This window comes from Mustela nigripes, chromosome 9 (genome assembly GCF_022355385.1).
Source record: "Mustela nigripes isolate SB6536 chromosome 9, MUSNIG.SB6536, whole genome shotgun sequence".
Lineage (NCBI taxonomy): Eukaryota > Metazoa > Chordata > Mammalia > Carnivora > Mustelidae > Mustela > Mustela nigripes.
In genome coordinates, this window is record NC_081565.1 from 33,026,684 (window position 1) to 33,049,178 (window position 22,495).

Genomic DNA, 22,495 nt, shown 5'->3' on the forward strand with positions numbered 1-22,495 from the left:
CCAGCAGACTGTGGCAGCTGAGCCGGGGAGAGGGGGGCTGGAGAAGAACTCTGGTCCCTCTCCCTTCAGATGTGCTTAAGAATGAAATCAATCACACGTGAAAAAAATATAATCTTATTATTAAAATTCAAATGATACTAAAGCTGATTGAATAAAGTCAGAGAGCTTCCCTTCACATCCCTAATCCCAATCCTACCCACTTTTCACAGAGTAAGCACTAGGCCAGTGGGGTGTGTTTCCCTGGATTTTTTTCTATGAAGTAGATAGTAAAAATGCGCGGATTTTTCTTTTTTCCTTTAAATGGATTCCTATAGTACACACAGTTCTGCAACTTGTCTTTTTCATTTAACATTTTCTGGAGACCTTTCTAAGTCGTGACACTGAGAACTACTCATTTCTTTGAACAACTTCACGGGATACCCTGGTACAGATGGACAAGGAGCTGGCTTCTGTGTTCCTTGTTATAGGCAGTGTGGCCATGGCTTTGCATGGGAGGGAGCCCATGCTCTTTAGGCTGGTCATGGGGTGGTGGAATGGCTGGGTTGAAAGACAGGCATACTCTGAGTTAAAATTGCGAAGAGGCTACAAACACTGACACACCCTTCAGCAGTGATGACAGCTCTTGTTTCCCTGTGGCCAAGCATTAGCAGCTTGATGAGAAGATGACCAGATATGCTGGCTTATGAACAACCAACCAACGCTCTAGGTGGAATTAAGTGGGTGGCTCTGAGACCCCCATTCTGGGCAGAGGTGCCATGGGCCTCAGGAAGCTCACTTTGTGCATCTGATGGGATCAATCAGATCAATCAATCTGATGGCCTTTCCTTTGTGGTCCAGAAGACGTAGGCAAAAGAAAAGAGTCTGGGAATTATCTAGTTGAAGTTCAGAGTTTCAAACCCAAGCTGATATTAAAATTCCCTCTGTATCGTAGCTGCCAAGTTCTGTCCTGCTTACACACCCCTGAGGATGGGGCCATGTCACCTGTGAGGCACCCTGCTCCATGTCTGGGTACCTCTGTTGGTTAATAAGGTCTTTCTGGCCAAACCAGAGCAAAGGAAAATAGCACAGCTGGTTCTCACTTTGATGATTTTAAAGCATGTCGGTCAATTCTTTGATCCTCCTCACTTCCAGACACCCCTCCCTTTGAGGGTGGTTGTGCTTAGTGACTCACTTCCAGCAGAGAGACCATGGCTGAAGGGACTATATAACTTCCGGGGTTGGCTCATAAAAAGGCATGTATGGCTTTCTTCTTTCTCCGCCTTGGATCGCTCACTCCAGGAGAAGTTAGTTGTCATGTTGTGAGGCCACTCAAGCAGCCCGGGGAAGAGGTCCACACGGCAAGAAGCTGAGGCTTCCTGCCAACAGCCATGGAGGGAGCCATCTTGGAAACGGTATCTCCAGCCCTGGTCAGGCCCATAGGCTGTACTTGACTGCAGTCTGGTCAGAGAGCTTGGGCTGAAACCACGTGGACAAACTGCTCGAGGATTCCTGACTCCCAGAAACTGTGAGCTCATACATGTTCGTTGTTATTCTAAGCTGCTGAATTTGTGGAGGTAATCTGTTCCACAGCTATAGATAATTGATATGCTCCCAGACACCGATGAACCAAAAAACCAGACCTAAAACAGCACCATGGGATCCCATTTACATGAAGTTGAAGAGCAGGCAAAACTCACCCATTGTGACAGAAATTGGGACATGATTGCACTTGGAGGGTATTGACTGGGAGGGGGCGTATGGGATACTAGAAATATTCTATATCTTGACCTTGGTGTTGATTACTCAGGTGTGTTTGTGTGTGTGTGTATATATATAAAATATAATAATACATGTGCCATATAAATCTGTATAAAATATATATAAAAATCCGTTAAACTAATTATGATGTATTTGTTACTGTATGTAAGTTACACTTTGATAAGAAGTAGACATAAGTAGGAAAAGGAACAAGGAAGGAGAGAAAGGAGATAAAAAACTGTTTTCTGTACCAGCTAGACTCTGTCAGAAGTCAGTGCTCCCCACCCCACCCTTCCAGCACTGACTGGTCTAACTAATAATAGAAATATCGTGGCACCTGGTGCTTCAGTCAACTAAGCATCGACTCTTGATTTCAGCTCCTGGTCTTGGGGTTCTGGAATCGAGGCCTGCATCGGGCTCTGCCCTGGGTGTGAAGCCTGCTTAGGATTCTCTCTCCCTTTCGCTCTGCCCCTCCCCCATCCCTCTCTAAAAAAAAAGCTCAAACAACTACGACAACAATAAAACAATAGAAATATCACCTCCCTCTTCTTGAAAGAAAAAACATGCCAGGTACTCATTAAAGGATCAATACATGAAAACCTCTAACAACCCTATTGCACAAGTATATGCATCCTTCCCATTTTAGAGGTGAGGAGACTGAGGCGTGAGTACATGAAGTGGTCCCTCTCCCCCCGACACAGCAAGAATACCACAGAGCAGAGGCTGAGCTTGGACTTGATGCTCGTTTGACTTCAAGTGTCAGAGATGTGAAGACAGGTAATCCCTGGGTCAGGCTGTCTCCTGTCTGGAAATCTCCTGGCTTTTCAGAACAGAGTGCAGCCTGTTCTGCAGCAGAGGGGAACGGTCATGGTGCGAGATGGTTGTTGTCACAAATCTTTACTCTGATTCATGCTGATCTGTGTCAGAAAACAATTTTCTTGACCTTATATTTTTTGCTCTTATTTCCACTGACTCTATCTTGTTTTTTGCCTGAGAAGTGAGGTCAGTGAAGGACTGTACTTGGTATTTTGAAGAAGGGACAGTGACGCATGGCTGTCCTCTCTTGGAGGCTGGATGTTTCCAGGCTGAATTACTTCAGTACCCACGGAGACAGACACAAAAATTATGCACAAGCCGAGAGTTGCAACTTAGAAGCTGAATGTATAAGGAACAAAGCAGAGAACATCATGGGTGGTGAAGTTTTACCTGCTTGGTTTTCTTCCTTTTTCCAAAACGAAAAGTCACATTCAACCTCATTAAAAAAAAACAAAACAACAACAACAAAAACTCAGCCATCTGCCTTGTGTATGTAATCTAAAATTAAGGGGGTGTCACCCCGTGTGAAAACCTTCAGGATTCTATTTTGTGGCTGTGTTTTCTTTCTAAACTTATTTGGACTAGGAAAATAATGCAATCTGGGTAAACAAGAATATCCAGTCCACTTCCTTGATCTTCTTTTCAAAATATGAAGCATATCCTCACTGTCCAGTGTTGGAAATGAAATGTGAGAGATCCAGCCAATATCCTTCAGACACGGCACATAACTTCATTCGGGGAGGGGTCATGTTTTCAGGCCTTGTCTGCTCCGAGGCAGGGAATACCCCGTAACCCAAGATCCTGGGGAAGGGCCTGCTGGAGGTGGCTTTGTTGGGACTGATGAGGGCAGATCAAGAGGGACAGAAAATCACCATTTGGATTTGGTTAACTTGGGGTGGAGAGGGTGGGCAAGCACTCTGTACACAGTGCCTGCTCCTGGGGCCTAAGGATCTCTCCTGTCCAGCCACAAATGCAGCCTGTCTGGAAGGCAGGCCACCTCAGTTCTGACCCAGCTCTGGCACTAACTTGATCCCTGACCTCAGCAAGTCCTGCCCTTTCTTTGATTCTCAGTTTCCCTACCTGCAAAAGGAAGGTGGAACTAGACATTTTATTTTTCTTTTGGTTATAATATAGTATTTCTTTGTTTTTTTTTAATTTCTTTTCAGCGTAACACTATCCATTGTTTTTTGCACCACACCCAGTGCTCCATGCAATACATGCTCTCCCCAATACCCACCACCTGGTTTCCCCAACCTCCCACCCCCCACCCCTTCAGAACCCTCAGGTTGTTTCTCAGGGTCCATAGTCTCTCATGGTTCACCTCCCCTTCCAATTTCCCTCAACTCCCTTCTCCTTTCCATCTCCCCATGTCCTCCATGTTATTTGTTATGCTCCACAAATAAGTGAAACCATATGATAATTGACTCTCTCTGCTTGACTTATTTCACTCAGCATAATCTCTTCCACTTCCATCCATGTTGCTACAAAAGTTGGGTATTCGTCCTTTCTGATAGAGGCATAATACTCCATAGTGTATATGGACCACATCTTCCTTATCCATTCGTCCGTTGAAGGGCATCTTGGTTCTTTCCAACTTTTGGTGACCAAGTTCATCATCACTAGCCATCAGGGAGAGTCAAATTAAAACCACATTGAGATACCAACTTACACCAGTTAGAATGGCCAAAATTAGCAAGACAGGAAACAACATGTGTTGGAGAGGATGTGGAGAAAGGGGAACCCTCTTCCACTGTTGCTGGGAATGCAAGTTGGTGCAGCCACTCTGGAGAACAGTGTGGAGATTCCTTAAGAAATTAAAAATAGAGCTTCCCTATGACCCTGCAATTGCACTACTGGGTATTTATCCCAAAGATACAGATGTAGTGAAAAAAAGGGCCATCTGTACCCCAATATTCATAGCAGCTATGGCCACGGTTGCCAAACTGTGGAAAGAACCAAGATGCCCTTCAATAGACATTTTCTTGATGGCTTCGGCTCTGGGTCCTGGCCTCTCTGCCCCCTCCCACCCTCACTGCTGGCTCAGGGCCACTGGAAGCAGAGCACAACATTGCTTGGAGATAAAGAGAGATGACTGAGTAAACAAACAGCCCCAGGATCCCAGTTCCCGGATTTGGGTCCTGAGCCAGCCAGCCAGCCAGGCTCTTGTCACCGGGGCAGAACTCCCCAAGTCCCTTTCTCCTTTGTTTGGCCATATAAGGAAGAAGGACAGAGGCTCCCTAATGCAGGTTACAGTCCCAAGGCTCAGGGGAAAGCTGTGGCCTCTTAGGAGCTCGGTGACTAACCAGGAATGAGGAATAAATCAAATACCACTCACCACCTCTTCTGTGGCACAGCCCTCAGAGACCAGAGTGGGGGCACCCGAGGAGAGATGCACTGTGAGAGGTCCTGGTGGCCTTCCCTAGACTCCAGGCCTATGGGAGCACTGCCCCACAGGCTGCCCTCATCTCCCTGGTCTCCCGGGCCCTGATGCCTGCCCTCAAGCCTCTTCTATCGAGCTGGCAACCATCTTTCCAGAACACAGCCCGCAGCCTCTTTCATCTAACCTACCCATTCAGAGCCCTTTGGATTTTTAACTCCCTTTCTGGATTCTCCCAGGGGATGGGCTCCACGGCTTTCCCCTCTCCTTCTCTTTCATGTGGTTTGCTGCACTCGAGATGCTTCGGACTCCATTTCACTCTTTGAGATACTATCAATCCGAGGAGTTTATCTCAAACTCTACCTCCTCCAAGAAGCCCTCCGAGATGCCTCCTCCTCCTGACTGAGATGGCTTCCCCAAAGGCCCACCATCTGCAGCTTGCTGAAGCACCTGGTTCAGTGATCATTTCTGTACTTGTCTGCCTTCTTGTCCAGTGTGGAATCGCTGGAGGGCAGAGCCAGAGCCTCATTCATATACAGAGCCTAGCATAGCCCTGGAGTTCAGCAAGCACTCATCAAACTCTCAGATGAACCAAAGATAAGGCTCCCAGGATGGTGGGGGGAGGGGGTGACCAGCGCCCTGGGCTCTACCCCAGGGAAAGGGACTGCTGAAAAAGCCAAGTAAGACCACACAAAACTACAGTAGGAGTCAAAAGACCCGAGAAGCACAGTTCATGGACCATAGAGTCACATCAACCTGGGTTTGAATCTTACCTCTGTCACTTACTCACTGTGTGACTATGGGCAGGTTACAGAACTTGCCTGGGCATTAGTGTCCTCATCTACAACACAGAGGAGGTTATCATGCCCACTCACAGAGAGTCCTGGAGAGCATTAAATGAGATAATGGATACATGGTACCACCTCAGTAAATTAGCTCTTAGAATACTGTGTCAACTCTCTAGGTCACCTTTGGGGTAATTATGAAAGTTTACAACCTCATAGTTGACATCTGTCATTTACTTAGAAGTAGAAATTATTTTGATCCCATTTTGTAGGTGAGGAAACTGAGGCTCAGGAAAGTGAGCATGCGCACACTGGGTATTCAGTGAGGGGGAGAGTGCCGGTAAGCAGTGGCTCTGACTCTGGTCTCAGCCAAGGTGGACAGCAGCAAGAGGGAAGGTAGGCAGCTCACTCTGTCAGCTGTCATCACAAAGACCCAAGGCCAGTGCTCTGGGTCACTTCTGGCCAACATTCTGCCCCAGGAGTCAGGTTTCAGCTGACGCTGGGTAGCCCCTGATTCCCTGCCCAGCCAGGCTTGGAGTCACACGAAGAGCCAATCCCAGGCCTTGGTCCACGGCTCTCCTAAGCCTGCTGCATGCCTTTGTTCCAGTGGCTCTGCCTCTCTTGCCTGCAATAAAGCAGGATCAGCAGTGGCAGAAAGAGAAGGAATGGGGAGGGGCTGGGAATGGGTAATGCAACAGCAGCCATTGGCATTCGAGAGATGTAGGAGTCCAGTGTAGCAAATTCACATGACAGGGCTGCTGCTCTTTATATGAATTAGAAAAAAGTACCTTCTCTGGTTGAACCAGGCCCCATACCAAGGCTTGGAGAGTAAGGTGTGGGTTGGATTTTGCCCCTCGTCTCCTGTGCAGTGAACAGCATACACAACCACCCAGGGCAGCCCTGCTTACCAAGCACCACTGATGGGCCAAGTTCTGAGCTGGGCACTGAAATAAAGAGATGGCTCAAATACAGCACCAGCTTCTGAGAAGCTCATGGGAAGCCGAAGTGCTAGGAGAAGATGGTGGGGATCACTTAACTCTCTCTGGGGAGAGGGTTAGAGGCTCTAAGGTAAGCTAATGGGAGAAAGTAGGGATAGGCAGCCTCCCCCCCCCCCAAAAAAAAAAAGTTGATTTGTAGTGTTTGTCAATTTCCATAGTGTAAATGTGTCCCACCAGGAGTGATTTCAAGTTACCAGTGTGCCATCACTGAGGTGGAGTGTGGAGAGATGCCTACAATCAGCTCTGGCAAGCAGGTTCTAGAACACCACTTGGGGAGAGGATTCAACTGAACCTAGAAGGTAGAGGAGGGATTCTCCAGGCTGAGAAGGAGTAGGGGCAGGAGAGGACATTCTAGAAGGAGAGAACCAAGAGTGAAGACGTGGAGGTGCACAAGTAGAGGGTTATCAAGGGGTTAGAGTTGGGAAGGGTTGACCAGTCTTTGGGAGCCTGGTAATGCTTTAGTCCTGGACTCGCACAGGGGCACGTGCCCACCATGATTCATTAAGCTGCCCACTGAAGTTTTGTGCACTTTTCCATATGTGTGTGATAATTTACAATAAGGATCTCATTCAGGGATATATTGCTGTTTATACTTTTGTTATATTTCCTTCCCATCTTTTTTTTTTTTTTTTTTCCCATGCACGTATTTATACGACCATCTGGCAAACATTGTCAGGTAGGAAAATAAAAAGTTCCCTATCCAGAGCCCCTAAAGAAGAAAGCATTTTAATATCAAAAGCAATGTGGTGTCATGGAAAGAGTTTGGTCTCTGGAGTCACAGAGACCTGAATTCGAATTCTACTTCCCAAAGTGCTAAGTGACTGGTGCTGAGAAAGTCTTAGCCTGTCTGGCTGCTTCTCTTCTGCAGACTGAGTCAGATAATACCCACATCCTGCAGGGTAGTCGGGCAGGTCAGAGATGTGTGTAAGGTGCATCACACAGAACCCAACCCACCAGAGACCCTTAACACAGGCGACATGTAAGATATTGTAGCCAGCATCATCTTAGAAAGTCAGAGCTGGAAGAGCTTCCCTGATAATAAATGATTGAACCCCAGAAGCTACAGAGAAATGGTAACCCCATAAGGTGAAAGTCAAACTAGTATTTGCCCAGAGAATAAACGTGACGATAATGAGACTGACTCAGAAGCCCACTGAGTGGGGTGGGGGAAGTGTTTGAAGAAAACAGGGATAGTTAGCCTGGTGGGGAAGACTCTAGTGGTTTATAATATCTGTGCCCCAGATGAGTCCCACGTGCAGCAGAGAAGAGAATTAAGCCCAATAAACATGACTTGCAGGAAGCTGATTTCAACTGGATATGGGGAGGGATATTCTCACTAAGAACTGGAGGGGTGATCTGGGAAAGGAGTGAGCTCCCATCACTAGGGGTATACAAGCAGAAGCTGGCAGAGCACTTAAAGGGCATGATGAAGAAGGAAGATGAGCATGGTGGCGGGTAGGGACCAATGTCCTTTGGGGTGCCTTGAAGCTGGGCCCTGGATCTGTGCCGTCCAGCAGCATCTAGCCATCCCTCAGTACAAGGGCAAGGGTAGAACCATGAGCATCCGGCAGGGAAGGACACAAAGAGACCTTTGTGCATCTAACCTGGTTATCGATTTTCAGTTCCACTAGAGAAGTGTTGTATGGAAGAGCTTCCACCAGGCGCAGGATCCCAGCTCCGGAAATGAAGTTGGATTCCACGTTCAGCGTCTTCAATGCCTTATTGACCTTGAGCATCTCTGCAAGGGCCTTGAAGCACGGGAGAAAAACAAGGGTATCTGTGAGTCACCATGAGCAAGGCTGGAGACCCTCTAGGGTAGAACCTAAAGTACCGAGAGGGCCTTGCTGGGAGTAAGAGTTCCTCGTACACTCATGCTGCTCGAGCCAGGGACCAGGCAAGACAATCTCTACAACCCCCTTCACAAAGCACAACTCCCGTGTCTCTCCTCCCCTCCAGTGTGTCATGGCTCCCAAACCTCTAACTGGAGAGTTCTACATTCCTTAGCCTGCATCATCCAGCTAACTGAGGCCTGATCTCTTGCACTTTGTAGAATTTATCCATAATCTCCCTCATGGAACTTGTATTCCTCTGTTCAGAGTTGTTTTTATACTGGTGTTGTGTCTGCCATCAGACTCTCTACTCTTGGTGCGATGAAAATGCATCTTATTCATCCCAGGGTGCCCATGTGCTCAGCACACAGCAGGTTCTCGGTCATAGTTCACTGAGTGACTAAAGGAGTCCCAACCTCCTTATGTATCCTCCACTTGTTACTTCTATTTCCCTGTTGAGATTCCATGGAGTCATTGTTCTCTTCATCTGAGCAGCAGAGAGCACAGAAGGACGCCCGGGAAACCACCCCACTGGGCAAGTGACCAGGGCAAATGGGAGGAGAGGAGCTCAGGTGGCCCCCAGCACGTTTCAGAGGAATTCAGCCAATGGGGTGTAGATGACAATCAGAGCCTCTGAAGGAAATGAGGTAATTAGCAGTTGGTGGAAACGATGTGTCATGGAGGAAAGGGGACACCAGCAGCTGGTGGCCCAGGATGTGCCATCAGTGGGCCCTGGTTGTCTGAAATGACTCTCTGAGCCAGGAACGTCCTTCCCACGATCCCTGCTTGCTGAAACCCTGTACAAGCTCAACTCCCAGAAAGCCTTCCTTGTTGAAATCATCCTTCCCTCCTCCCCCTGCTTCCAGGTGCCCCCAGGATGGCATGCCGGCTTTCTCTCAGACCCTGAGGTTGTTGGACACCCCTGAGGAGAGCGCCACAGGCTGTGTTCTTTCCACAGCATCTCTCTTGCTCCCCAGAGAAGACCTGTCCAGGTCTGATAATCAAAATATTTAATAACCGATAGGCCAGTGCCCCAGACCAATGCAAGTGGACCAGCTGGTGGCTGAGCAGGTCCCGGAGACCCTGTCATGCCAGGTGTCCGCTCTTTCCTGGATCATGGTAGAGGAATGGGGGTACAGGGAGAGGAGCTGGTTCAGGGAGTGGGGGCGCTCACAGAACTTTTCACTTTTCTGTAGAATTTAAGAAACAAATGAACAAAGGGAAAAAAGAGACACACAGGAAAATAGACTCTTAAATACAGAGAACTGGTGGTTGCCAGAGGGGAGGTGGGTGGGAGGATGGGTGAAATGGATAAGGGGGAATCAAAAGAACACTTATCCTGAAGAGCACTGGGAGATGAAGAGAAACGTTGAATTGTTATATTGAACACCTGAAACTATTATGGCATTAATTTTACTTCAATTAAAAATTAATTTTTTAAAAGAATCGATTGCTACTCAATAGACTTCAAAGCCAGAAAAGTTGTTAGGGATAAAGAAGGGCATTACAGAATGGCAAAGGGGTCAGTTCTCCAAGAAGACATAACAATCCTTAATGTAGAGATGCCCAACAACAGAGGGTCAAGCTATAAGGGGCAAAAGCTGATAGAACTGCAAGGAGAAAGATGAATCGCTGCTAGAGTTGGAGATTTAATAGCCCTATATCAGGGATGGAAAGATCCAGAAGGCTGAAAATCAGTAAGGATGTAATTGAACTCGGGGTGCCTGGGTGGCTCAGTGGGTTAAGTCTTTGCCTTTGGCTCAGGTCATGATCCCAGGGTCCTGGGATCGAGTCCCGCATCGGGCTCTCTGCTCGGCAGGGAGCCTGCTTCCTCCCTCTCTCTCTGCCTGCCTCTCTGCCTCCTTGTGATCTCTGTCTTTCAAATAAGTAAATAAAATCCTTAAAAAAAAAAAAGGATGTAATTGAACTCAACAATGCCATCAATCAACTGGATAGAAGTGACACTTAAATGCTACTTTATCCTACAACAGCAGAATACACGTTCTTCTCAAGTTCACATGGAACAGTCACAAGATTGATCACATTCTGGGCCATGGAATGACCTTAACAAATTTAAAAGAAACAAAATCATACAACATCGGCTCTCAGAGCTCTGTGGCCTTGAGCTAGAAATCAGTAACAGAAAGATAACTTTGAAAATCTACAAATATTGCTTGGTGATTAAAGAACACATTTCTAAATAACATGTAGAGCAAAAAAGAAACCTTAAGAGAAATAAATGAAAACATACCTTATTAAAATTTGTGGGATGCAGTGGAAATAGAACTTAGAGGGAAATGTCCAGTATTGAATGCATAGATTTAAAAAAATCTAAATTCAATAATCCAAGTTTCCATTTTAGAAAAGTTTGAGAAGACCAAAATAATCCAAAGTAAGCAGAAGAAAATAAATAATAATTAGAATAGAAATCAATGAAGCAGAAAACAGATGAATAGAAAAAAATCAGTGAAGTGAAAGGTGGATTCTTTGAAAAGATCAATAAAACCGTTAAGCCTTAAGCCAGGCTAAGAAAAGAGAGAGAGAAGAGAGACAAATTACTAATATCAGAAATGAAAGAGGCCCATTACTACAGATCCCATGGGAATTGAGAAGATAACAAAGGAAAATTGTGAACAACTCTTATGTCCACAGATTTGATGACCTTGATGAAATGGACTAATTCCTTGAAAGATACAATTTGTCAAAGCTCACATAAGAAGAAATAGATAATCTGAGTAGGCCTATACCTATTAAATAAATAGAATCAATAATTAATAACCTCCCAAAACAGAAATCACCAGGCCCACACAGTGAATTCTATCAAATATTTAAGGAAGAAATGATACTAGTTCTCTACAATCTCTTTCGGAGAATGGAAGCAGAGGGAATACTTCCTAACTCATTCTATGAGGCCACTGTTATCCTAATACCAAAACAAAGACATTACAGGAAAACTACAGACCAATATCTCTCATGAGCATAGATGCAAAAAATCCTCAAAAATATAGCAACTGGAATTTAACAATGTATTAAAAGGTTATACACTGTGACCAGTGAGATTTATCCCAGGTATGCAAGGCTTGCTCAACATTTGAAAATCAATTAATGTAAACAATCACAACAACAGGATAAAAAAGAAAAGTCACATGATTGTAACAATAGATGCAGAAAAAGCATTTGACAAAATCCAACACCCATTCATAATAAAAACTCTCGGTAGATTAGAAATAGATGGGAACTTCCTCAACTTGGTAAAGAATATCGACAAGAAACCTACAGTTAACATCATGCTTAATGATAAGATTCGAAATGTTATTACTAAGATTGGTACAAGGCAAGGATGAACCCACTCACCACTCCTTTTGAACATCAGAATAGAAGTTCTAGCTAATGCAATAGGCAGGAAAAGGAAATCAAATGTATAAATCATATATATATATATATATATATATATATATATATATATATATATAATATTGAAGGAAGAAATAAAACTGTTTGCAGCTGATATGATTGTCTTTGTAGAAAATCTGAAAGAACTGACCAAAAAAAAAAAAAACCCTCCTGGAACTAATCAATGATTATAGCAGGATAGTACAATATAAGACTGACATATAAAAATTAACCACTTTCCTATATTCTAGGAAGGAACAAGTGGAATAGGAAGTTAAAAACATCACACCAGTTACATTAGTACCCTCAAAAGTGAAATACTTAGGTCTAGAGCTAACAAAATATGTAGAAGATCTATATGAGAAAAGCTATAAAACTCTGATGTATAAAAATCAAAGAACTAAATAGATATTCCAGGGTGCCTGTGTGGCTCAGTTGATTAAGCAACTGCCTTCGGCTCAGGTCATGATCCCAGGGTCCTGGGACCAAGACCCACATCCGGCTCCCTGCTCAGTGGAAAGCCTGCTTCTCCCTCTCCCTCTTCCTGCTGCTCTATGTGTGCTCTCTATCTATCAAATAAATAAATAAATTCTTTTAAAAAAATAGATATTCCATGTTCATGGATAAGAAGACTCAATACTGTCAAGATATCAGTTCTTCCCTCCTTGATCTATAAGTTCAATGCAACCCCAGTCAAAATTCCTACAGGTTATTTTGTGGATATTAACAAACTGCTACTAAATGATTAACTGCCATCCTTGGTAAGCTAATTCTTGCACTTTTAACCTGCTATTAGTGTTGTAATAATCATACTATACTGTCAGGCTTTAGTTGTCTGCATGGCCAAATGGACCATTATATTTATGAAAGTGAGAGCTATAGGGGCACTTCCGTGGCTCAGTTGGTTAAGCATCTACCTTTGGCTCAAGTCATTATCTCAGGGTCCAGGGATCGACCCCCATGTTGGGTTCCCTGCCCAGTGGAGAGCCTGCTTTTCCCTCTCCCTCTGACTGCTGCTTGCTCTCCCTGCTTGTGCACTCTCTCTCTCTCTCAGGTAAATAATAAATTAAAAAGTAAAAAAAAAAAAAAAAGAAAGTGGGAGCTATGACTGTCGGTCACCGTTATATTCTAATTCGGTGCTGGACACAGACAGACTCTCAATAAATATGTTTGAATATTTAACAGAAAAGAAAAAAAAGAATTGTTGGCTACTTTATAATAAATACCATTTAATTTGATCAGCAATATCTTTATGACTTGGGCAAAAAGAAACAAATAAAATTGGTCTTCAGGACCCACTGAGTAAGACCATGATTTTGGATATAGAGGGACTGAAGCCCAGGGAGGGGCGGGTACTTCTCCAACGCAGTGTGCTAAGTGGGGACAGATCTGCTTTAGAACCAACATGACTTGCATCTAAATCTTAGTTCCACTTCTCACATGCTGTGCAACTTTGGACAAAGAGTAATGCCTGAACTCCCTGCACCCCAGGTTCTTTGTCTGCAAAGTGGGGAGACCTACATCCCTGAGATCGGGGTGACTGTGGATGTTAACTAGCATAATGCACAGATGTTGCCTGGATAATGGCGCTTGTGTTCACATCATCTCCTGGCTCCTGGCCGTTGCCTTTCATCATACCACACAGGGTTCTTCCTCAGTGGGGTTCAGCCAGTCCTGGGGCCACAAGCATCCATCCTGCTGTTTCTAGCCCCCCAGTTTCAATGCAGCGGAACTGAAATGTACATACATGTGCCACGGGGTCATTGCTCCGTGTTCCCACGATGCTGAACTTCTTCACATATGTGTTCTCTTTCAGGGCTTCGGCATAGGCCTTGAGAGTGGGAATGGGGATATTCTGCAGAGAGAGAGGCAGGCGGTGAGGAGCAGCCCCGACCAGGGTTAGGCTGGGAAGACAGATGGGGCAGTGACCCTCTCACACATGCAGCCTGATTTCTAGTAGGTCTCTCATCAGATTGCTGAATAGGCAAAGAGTTCCTGCTTTGCCCCAAAAGGCTGAGATCTGGAGAGAACTTTCAGGTAAACAGATTGACAGAAAACCATCCCTGACAATTTCAGGGAGGACCCTGTGCAGGTGGAGACCAGAGAAGGAAAAACCAAGGCAAAGTATGCAAAGGAGTGCTGTGCTGGGGGCTCAGGACTGGGGTGTGGAGTGGGCAGGGCCTCGGCCTCTGCCTGGACAACTGGCAATGTTTCTGACTCTCTGTAACATTGGGCAAAGTCTCCTCTCTCTCTACGCCTGTTTTTGGAAAATGAGTTGGGGTCTGGACACTGCCCTAGATGATCCCTAGGAGACATCTGTCCTGCCAGGTCTCAGCTGTACCGCACAGCAGAGGCTCCTGGGGAACTTTTTGTAAACTGCTGATGCATGCGTCTGGACCAGACCAATAAATTCAGAATCCCGGGGGGTGGGGGGGGCTTTGGCATAGATTTCTTAATCTTCTCAGGGGAAAACCACTGATCTGGTCCAAATTTCTCACGTGCGGAAGGGAAACTGAGGCCTGGAGAGGGACGAGCCTGTGGGCCCATGGTGAAGGTGCACAGCCACGGCCGGGTTCCACACCCCTGCACCACTCTGAGCCAGGGTTCACTGCCAGGGTACAGAGTTCTGAGCTGTGCCAGGGCCTCCCACTGGGCACACGGCAGACAATGGAGGCACCCGGGAGAAAACCTGGCTGTGTTTGCAGGATCTCTCATTTCAGAGTGTCATGTTAGCTCCCCGTGGGAGCAGAGCCTGGAGAGGCCAGGTGGAGGAGAACACTGCGGGCGCAGGTTTCTAATCAGATTAGGCTGTGGGGCTGGCAGCCACTTAAAAGAAAATGGAGAAGAAAGGAAAGAGGAGCTGGGGAGCAGGGGCAGGGGCCCACTTCTTATCTTACCCCCACACCCTCCCAGAACTAATCCTGCTGGGCTCCGGGCTAAGCAGGTGGGCAGGCAGCTGGTTCTGCTCCTGAATTCCTCCTGCAGCCCGTCCAGGGTCAGATGCTTGTCCATCGGACCCTCCTCTGCCCTTGATGGTCACACAGGTGCCATCTGGTCAGGCTGGACACAGGGGCCGACAGCTCCTTGCCAGGGCTGCAGAATGAGGCTGATCACATGGACGATGGCGTGCGGATGGTTCAGGGCCGGCCCCTCCCAGGGCTGTGGGACCCCATTCACCCGCTGGGTGCGGGCTTTTCCTAGCCTTGGGATCCCCGGCAGTCAGGTATCTGACTTATGATTTTAGCTCAGAGAAGTTCTCAGTGTTTCGAATAACAAGACAGGTTTCCAGAATCAAAGGTGTGTTGGCCCATGGTGAACACCAGGGCCTGAAGAAACCAGGGCCATAGGATGTGTTTGCTTACACCGCCCAGGCCTTTAAGAGGTTTTGCCCCCTTCCTGATCCGGAAGCGCCCAGAACCCAAACAGGTCCCTGTTCTCTCCGTATAGCCAAGCCTGGGCCCGCACATGGGCTCCTCCTACCTGCCCCAGGTGAAGCGAAATCAAAAGGACTTTACCCGGATGTTGTTGAGGTTAACCTCCTCAAGTTTGGGGTCATTGTTCTTTATCCGCTCCAGGGTTTCCTCTACATCTGTTGAATTTGGCTCTTCATCAGGTACAGGTTTGTATTGTGTGGGTTTGATCACGCCTAGAGGGACGGACAGAAGAGAGGTGGCTCACAGGAACACAGGGAGCCTCTCCCTCCACAGGATTCTCTGGAAGAAAGCAGCAGCAGAGTTCAACCCTAGGAAAAGGCCGCACATTCTGGGGCGCCAGCAGAGGCGGGGAGAAGCGCTGACCGCGCCCTGCTTGGACTCCGCCTTTGAGGCCTACATGCCCGGGGTGAATGACTGAAACCCTCTGACCCTCTGTGTCCTCCTCTGTAAGGTGTCAGACAGACGCTTTACCTCAGTGGACTCTTGTGAGGATAAAATGAAGCCTGAACAAGAGAGAAACGTATAAGCTTTCCAGAGAGAGGGCCAGTATTCTTCTGGTACCCTCACTGATTTGGGGGGGTCAAAAGGCCAGCTAGGGATGATGCAGGGGAGCAGGAAGAACAATACAGTATGGTCCCAGGAAAGGACAAGGGGAGTTGAGGAACAAAAGAGGCCCCAGAAAACAGACACGTGTGGACGTGTAGAAATTCATGATCGTGACGGAGTCCCAGGCCAGCAGTGGAGGGATGGATTTTGCAAACAACAGTGTTGTCCCCGTGGGAGAGGCATGAAAAGTGACCGTTTGATCTCCTCTCACACCGCACCCAGACACAGACCCAGGCGGAGTAAGAAGTGGGATACGAGAGGCGAACCGCGAACACTCTCAGGAGACACTGCAGGAGGACATTTTTGCCACATGAGGACGGAGATGTCCTGCACAAGCAAGACACAAATTCCAGAGAAGGTGAAGGAAAAGGTGGATAGATTTGGCTACGTCAAAATTTTAAAATGTCTGCAATGAGCCAAAGAACATGAGTGGGCAGAGGAAGCAAGAAGCTGCGGTCGCCTTCACTTCCGGGGTGTCCTTGCTCGGGGAGGGGGGAGGGGGACTGAGCTGGGGATGAGGGCGGTGTACTCACTGTTGAGTCCCTCCTTGTTCACGATGGAGCTGCTGCCCAGGGCCTGGTAGTACTGCTGGTTGCTCATCAGCGTGTGCATGCCCAGGATAGCTGCAGGGACACGGGAACGCCATGGCTCGCCTCTCTCCCACAGAAGAGCCTCCGGACCACGGACGTCCCACACCCCAGGCGTTTTTGTGCATGGAAATGGCAAGAAACACTTGCATGGTTTTAAATTTTACTTGATTTTTGCTCTCGTCTCTATTTATGTGACGTTCAGATCTCTACACCCAGCGGAGACTTTTCCAGTCCCGGCCTCAGATTCCCCGGTGTCTCCCAGTGTCCCACGGTACCTCCAGCCCAACTTGGCCAAAATAGAACTCGTCCTTCCCAGCAACTGCCCCTTCCTTGGGATCACCTTCTGTCTTGACATCCTGCCTGACCCCTCAGGGTGGACCCTCGGTGGCACGGCATGCCCTAAGTCCCCACCCTCCTAACACTGTCTCTCATCTGTCCCACCTCCCATTCTGTCTCCTCTGTGCTGGCTGGGGCCCTGCCATTCTGCAGCTGTGTTATCACAGCCGTGTAATCACTGCTGTCCTGGCCCCGGTCTCTTCCTACCTTCCCCCCACCAGCATTCATTACAGAGCAGCCAGAAAGATCCTTCTGGAAGTGCAGATCTGACCACATTACTCCTGTGCTCAGTCGGGCTTTCATCCATTCGTTTGTTCAACATTTATCGAGTGCCCACATCATATGCCTGGCTCTGGGTGGGGTGGCACTGGAGGGGGAAGAACGGGGTTGGTGCTGGGAGGGAGTGGGGCTGTGTGTGCAGCAAGGAACAGCAAGGAGATGCTAGGCAGGTACCTGCACAATTGAAAACATAAGCACAGAGTATACATGTTGTAGAGGAAAAGTTCAGTTGCTCTGGGAGAACTGAATGGAGGGACTTGGGATAGGAGGGATGAGTAGTGTCGGCCAAGTCAAGAGAAGGGAGGGGGGCATTCTGGACGGCAGAGGGAATGGTGGGTGGGAAAGCCCTCAAGCTCAGGGAGTGGAAGCCTAGGGCAGGAAGGGGAAACAGAAGGTGGACGGAGCTGAGCTGGACGAATGGTGGACCTCCCCCACCCTCCCACTCACTGCACGCTTGCTGCGAGCCAGAGAATACGGTAAATGTCAGTGATTCTCAGTTCAGCTGCACATTGGAATCCCTGGGGCATCTTTTCAAACACCTGAAGCCCAGACCTACCCCAGACCCATTAGACCACCATCTCTAGGGGTGGGGTCAAGCCTCTGCCTTTTTCAAGGCTCCCCAAGTAGACTCAGGGGGTAGCCAAGCTGGGAAACTGCCTGACACCACCCCCACCCCGAAGCCTCACAATATCACTCTGGAGTAGATTTCATTCAAACAGGCACATTTCGATCCCGCAGGGTCTTCTAGGTTGCAGTAAGGGGTTTGTGTGTCTTTCCCTAGGAGCAGCTGAGAAGCCACTAGAGACCTCGGCAGGGACCGAGATGTCCTGACTCGGGTTCTGGGAGCGTCACTCTGGCTGTGTGTGCAGAACGGACTACAGAGGGAGGAAAGGATGTGGTGACCGTGAGGCTTTGCAGCCACCCAGGTCAGAGGATGGTAGGTGGCCCCCGGAGCGTGGTTTCACCAGCCCTCCATGGGCCAGCTGCTTCAACGGACTGTCTCTCACCCACACCGTTTCTGCTCCAGTGACACAAATGGTCACGGCTCAGTACATTCTCCCGCTTCTGTCAACACCGTCCCCTCTACTAGTGGTGAGTCTCCCTCCATCTGCCATGTGTGCTGCTAAAATGCCCCCAGTAGTGTTACTAGATTTAGCAAATGAACATACGTGATACTCAGTTAAATTGGAATTTCAGATAAGCAACGAATAATATTTTAGTATAAGTATGTCCCATTCCATATTTGGGATCTACTTATATTAAAAAATTATTCATTGTTGATCTGAAATTCAGATCCAACTGAGCATCCTGTATTTGTGTATTTGACCCAACAACTCTACCTTCCCATCCTTTAGGACTTGGGGTAACACTTCTTCCCTCATGGAGGCTTCTGGAATCCTCTCTCTCCCTCTCTAGTTCTCCCACGGCACCTGCCGTCCATCCCAGCATGGACCACACAGCGTTAGAGGTAGCTGGATGCATGTGTGCTTCCTCTACTGGACTTTGGGCTTCCAGAGGTCGGGGAAGAATAGTCTCTCTTCCTTCTCCTCCAGAGTATAGTGTTTGGTAAATATTTGCTGATCCGTTTTAATTCCCCTGGGCATTTCATTAGACATGATTTCTAGTGAGAGAGACTACATGAGAGTCCTTGGTGAGGAGTCAGGAGACCCGAGTTAATCCTGACTCTACTCCTGATTCTGTGTGGCCTGGGGCGGGTCCCCAGCCCTCTCTGGACTTCAGCCTCCTCTGTGTGAGGAAGAGCAAGATAAGCCCTTTGGTTCTCTACCCCAGCTGCACATACAAATCACCCGCAGCTTCAAGACAATATTGGTGCTCCTCTTGGACCAGCCGATCTGAATCTCTGCAGATATATTTTTAATTCCCTTGCATGATTTTTGATGCTCAGTGGGGGCTGAGAACCACAGGATGAGCCGATCTCGAAGCCCTTCTGTTTCTCACATTCTAAGAATCTTCTCTGCTAAAATTAGACTCTCCTGTTCATCACGGAGAACTTATAGGGAGAGGCATCTGCATTTTTTAGAGCTCTCTAGGCTTTAATTAAGCTGCTTCTACGTGGGCAGTGAGGGCCATGGCCTGAGTCAGCAGCTGGGGAGGTGGGGAGGTGGCTCACCGGGAGCCACCTTTTGGAGCTGGCTCTTTCCCATCCCCAAATGCACTGGTGGCAGGTGGTGGCTTATGATGGTTCTGGGCTGCAGCTGGGACCCCAGTTTGGAAAAAAAATTCGGAAAGGTTGCTAAGAATCAGAGCAAAGATGTGACATCATTGGCCGGCTGGTCTTGCTGAGAGGTATAGAGAGGTAGGGGATGGAAAATGCCCTTTGGGCTTTGTGCCAGCTTCCTATAATGGTCCAGAAAGGGGGGCAGGAAGGGTACAAGGAAGTGGCTAGGGACAGAGGGAAGAGACCTGGGCTCCAGGCTGGGCTTTGGCACCCATTTGGCACCAAAATGTCCAGGACATTTCCATTTTTTTGGGCCCCAGTCTTGTCACCTAAAAAAAGGAGTATGTTTGAATGCCAATCTCTTACCCTCACATAGCACCTAGTAGTCATGCAACGTCTTCTCTTTTTTATAAAAAATGACGTTCAGTTAGCCAGTCTACAGTACATCGCTAGTTTCTGATGTAGTGTTCAACAATTCCTTAGTTACGTATAACATCTCATCTTTTTATCCCATTTGATTTTTTACAACAAGCCCCCAGCCAGGTCCTTTGATTTTCCAGCAGGCTCAAGAGGGAAATGGCTTGTCAGAGCCTGCTCAGTGAGGGCCCTCCTGGCTTCTGAGACCTCCCATCAACTCCTCCACAAACTAGGCCATTAGCAGTTCCAAAGTTGTAAACTGTCCCCTCCATGCCAGAATTCCAAGGACAGATAACACGCCTATTCTGGGAGGCACCAGACATGTCAATAGCAGTTCTCAGAAGAAATGAAACTATTTGCAGTTCAGAAGAAGTTAGGGTTTGAGGAAGGAAGGAAGGAAGGAAGGGAGAGGGAGGGAAGAAAGAAAGAGAGAGAGGGAAAGTCCCCAGGAAGGGAGGGAGAGAGGAGAGGGGAAGTACTTGGGGCGGGGGCTGGGGGGGATGCACCATGCAAAATCTCCATTGCTGAGCGGAAAGCAGAGCTTGGTGGCTCTAATCCTTCCGCCTGCCCCAGGCACCTAATCACAGCTCTCCCCTTGCTTGGTTTTGCACACTCATGTGGCCACAAGTGAATGATGGAGGAAAATAGCACATCAACATTGCCTGCCGCTTCATTCCTTGTAGATATTGGCATGGCTGAATTTAGCACTGGGAAACATGACTTTTTTTTTTTTTTTTTTTTTTTTTAAGACCAGATCTTCCTCAAAACTGAAAAAGGACTATTTTTGAACTCTGAAAAAGAACATCGAGTTCTCTTTCCTCTTCTGCCTTGGCAGGGTTCACTTGGTTTGTAATTCCACTTAGGATGCAGAGAGATCACAGCACACATCCCGGGCCCCTCCAGCTGCCAACTGCTTGGCCGGCCCTGGGCAGACAGAGGGAAGGCGTTTTCCTGCATCACAGAAACAGGTGGGCGAAGCCAGCTTTGGCCCAGGACTTGGGTGCTGTCAAACTACTCCTAGATAAGCCACACCCTGACCCTGGCAGAATGTGAGGAAAACCAGTGCCCAAGGATATGAGAGGACCCCAGACGCTCAGGGTGGGCGGCCAAGACTGTCTCTGAGAATCACAGGAGCTGGGGGTACCAACTGCCCATGGGGGCGGCTGGGGACTGGGCCTTCTGGAGGGAGAGACTCTTCCAGGCCGATTCCCTTTGGAGTCTTGCCGCACCTGAAGGGTCCTCCCTAAAGGTGAGTCAAGATCGCATTCCCGATGCGGGAGGGGGCACTGATAATGCCAAGGGCTTGCCACGGACTCCCAGTGGCCTCTGCATTACAAGCCGAGGCCACAAGCCAAGAACTCAGCACGGTCAGGGGCTTGCCCCTTCTGCTCATTACCCTGCGGTCACACTTCTCACGTTAAAATTTATATGCTTCTGGTCTGTCTTCCTCCTCACCTCCTGGTCCCCCAAGGGCAGGGCCTGGATCTGATGCATCCGAGCACACAGTAGCTTGATGATGCCCGTGGACTCCGCATGCGAATGAATGCAGGCACAAATGGTGCACAGACACGAAAACAAACGAACAAACGGGAGTCCCCAGCTCTGCCTTCCCTAGGCCACACTCGAGTCAGGATGACACATCTGCTGGGTGTCTCTCTACATCTTCCTGTCACTGCTGGACATCAAGCCTGCTGCCTGTGTGCCAAGCAAGCCACCCGGAGTGGCTCAGAGCCTTGCTCCTGCTGTGTGCCAGCCTGGGACATGTCTCCCCCATTCCCCCCCCCCCCCCCAGCTCACCCCTGCTCTTCTGCCTCGGGGCTCAGCTTCAGCCTCTACCTTCATGTCCCCCGGCCCCAGCACCTAACCCAGCCCCCTTCTTGCTCCCTGACCTTTCTTGGGATGACACTCACTCTCATTTGTCACTTCTTATTGGCCTAAGTATTTGCTGAACGTCAGCTCTGTGAGGGCAAGGACTAGCCGCCCTGCACGCTGCTCTATCAGGGCTCATCTGGAGCCAGGCGCACAGTGGGACGACACTGGATAAATGGTTGCCGAGTATGTCAATGAGGGAACCTAAACTAAGCTAATGGAAGGCTCTGCCTGGGAGCCACGTCGCCAACACCAGAGATGTCCCGCAGACTGTATACCGTCTTCTCCTTACTTTCCTTTCTCTGTTGGGTCACCCACACTCATGGCTTCAGCAACCCCATCCTTGAGAAGGGATCTGAACCCCTGGCTTGCCACACCAGACACTCATGCAAGCTCCCGCCTCAACCTCCTGTGGCCTCTTGGCTTCGGGTCCAGTGCTAGGACAGCTGCACCTCAGACACAGTCCCCATCCAGCTCTACCTAAGCCCTTTACCTTACCTGGGGCCAGCCTCCTCCATCCCCCCGTCCTCCAAACACCACCACCTTTGCCTAAGCCTCTGCTTTCTTCTGGCCTCTCCCAACAGTCCCCATGGCCCCACGGATCCTAACGGGTCAATGCCTTCCTGTGACATACAGAGACTTTCCTAATGTGGCCCCACCCTCCCCCCACTGGGCTCCATGGGGCGTGGGGGTGAACCCCCTCTTGCCCACCCTCTGTGTCCCCTCAGAGGACGGCATCATCTGCATGGTGGTGGCTGGTGCTCTCTGGAGAAGTGTGCCCTCTGGGGAAGCTGCCTATGTTCAAGCCCCACAAAGCATTCAATGTCACTGCCTCCTTCCTCCATCCATC

The 22,495-nt window shown here is 48.4% G+C and overlaps 1 protein-coding gene across 1 annotated transcript in view; it reads right to left on the reverse strand.

The window, feature by feature from the left end:
• TMOD1 (tropomodulin 1) overlaps nt 1-22,495 on the reverse strand; it is an 84,133-nt gene that overhangs the window by 12,079 nt on the left and 49,559 nt on the right. The window contains exons 5-8 of the mRNA XM_059411236.1: nt 16,509-16,598; nt 15,451-15,581; nt 13,683-13,790; nt 8,318-8,461 (exon numbers count right to left, since the gene is read on the reverse strand). Coding sequence (XP_059267219.1) covers nt 8,318-8,461; nt 13,683-13,790; nt 15,451-15,581; nt 16,509-16,598 — 473 coding nt within the window. The remainder of the gene's footprint in view (nt 1-8,317; nt 8,462-13,682; nt 13,791-15,450; nt 15,582-16,508; nt 16,599-22,495) is intronic.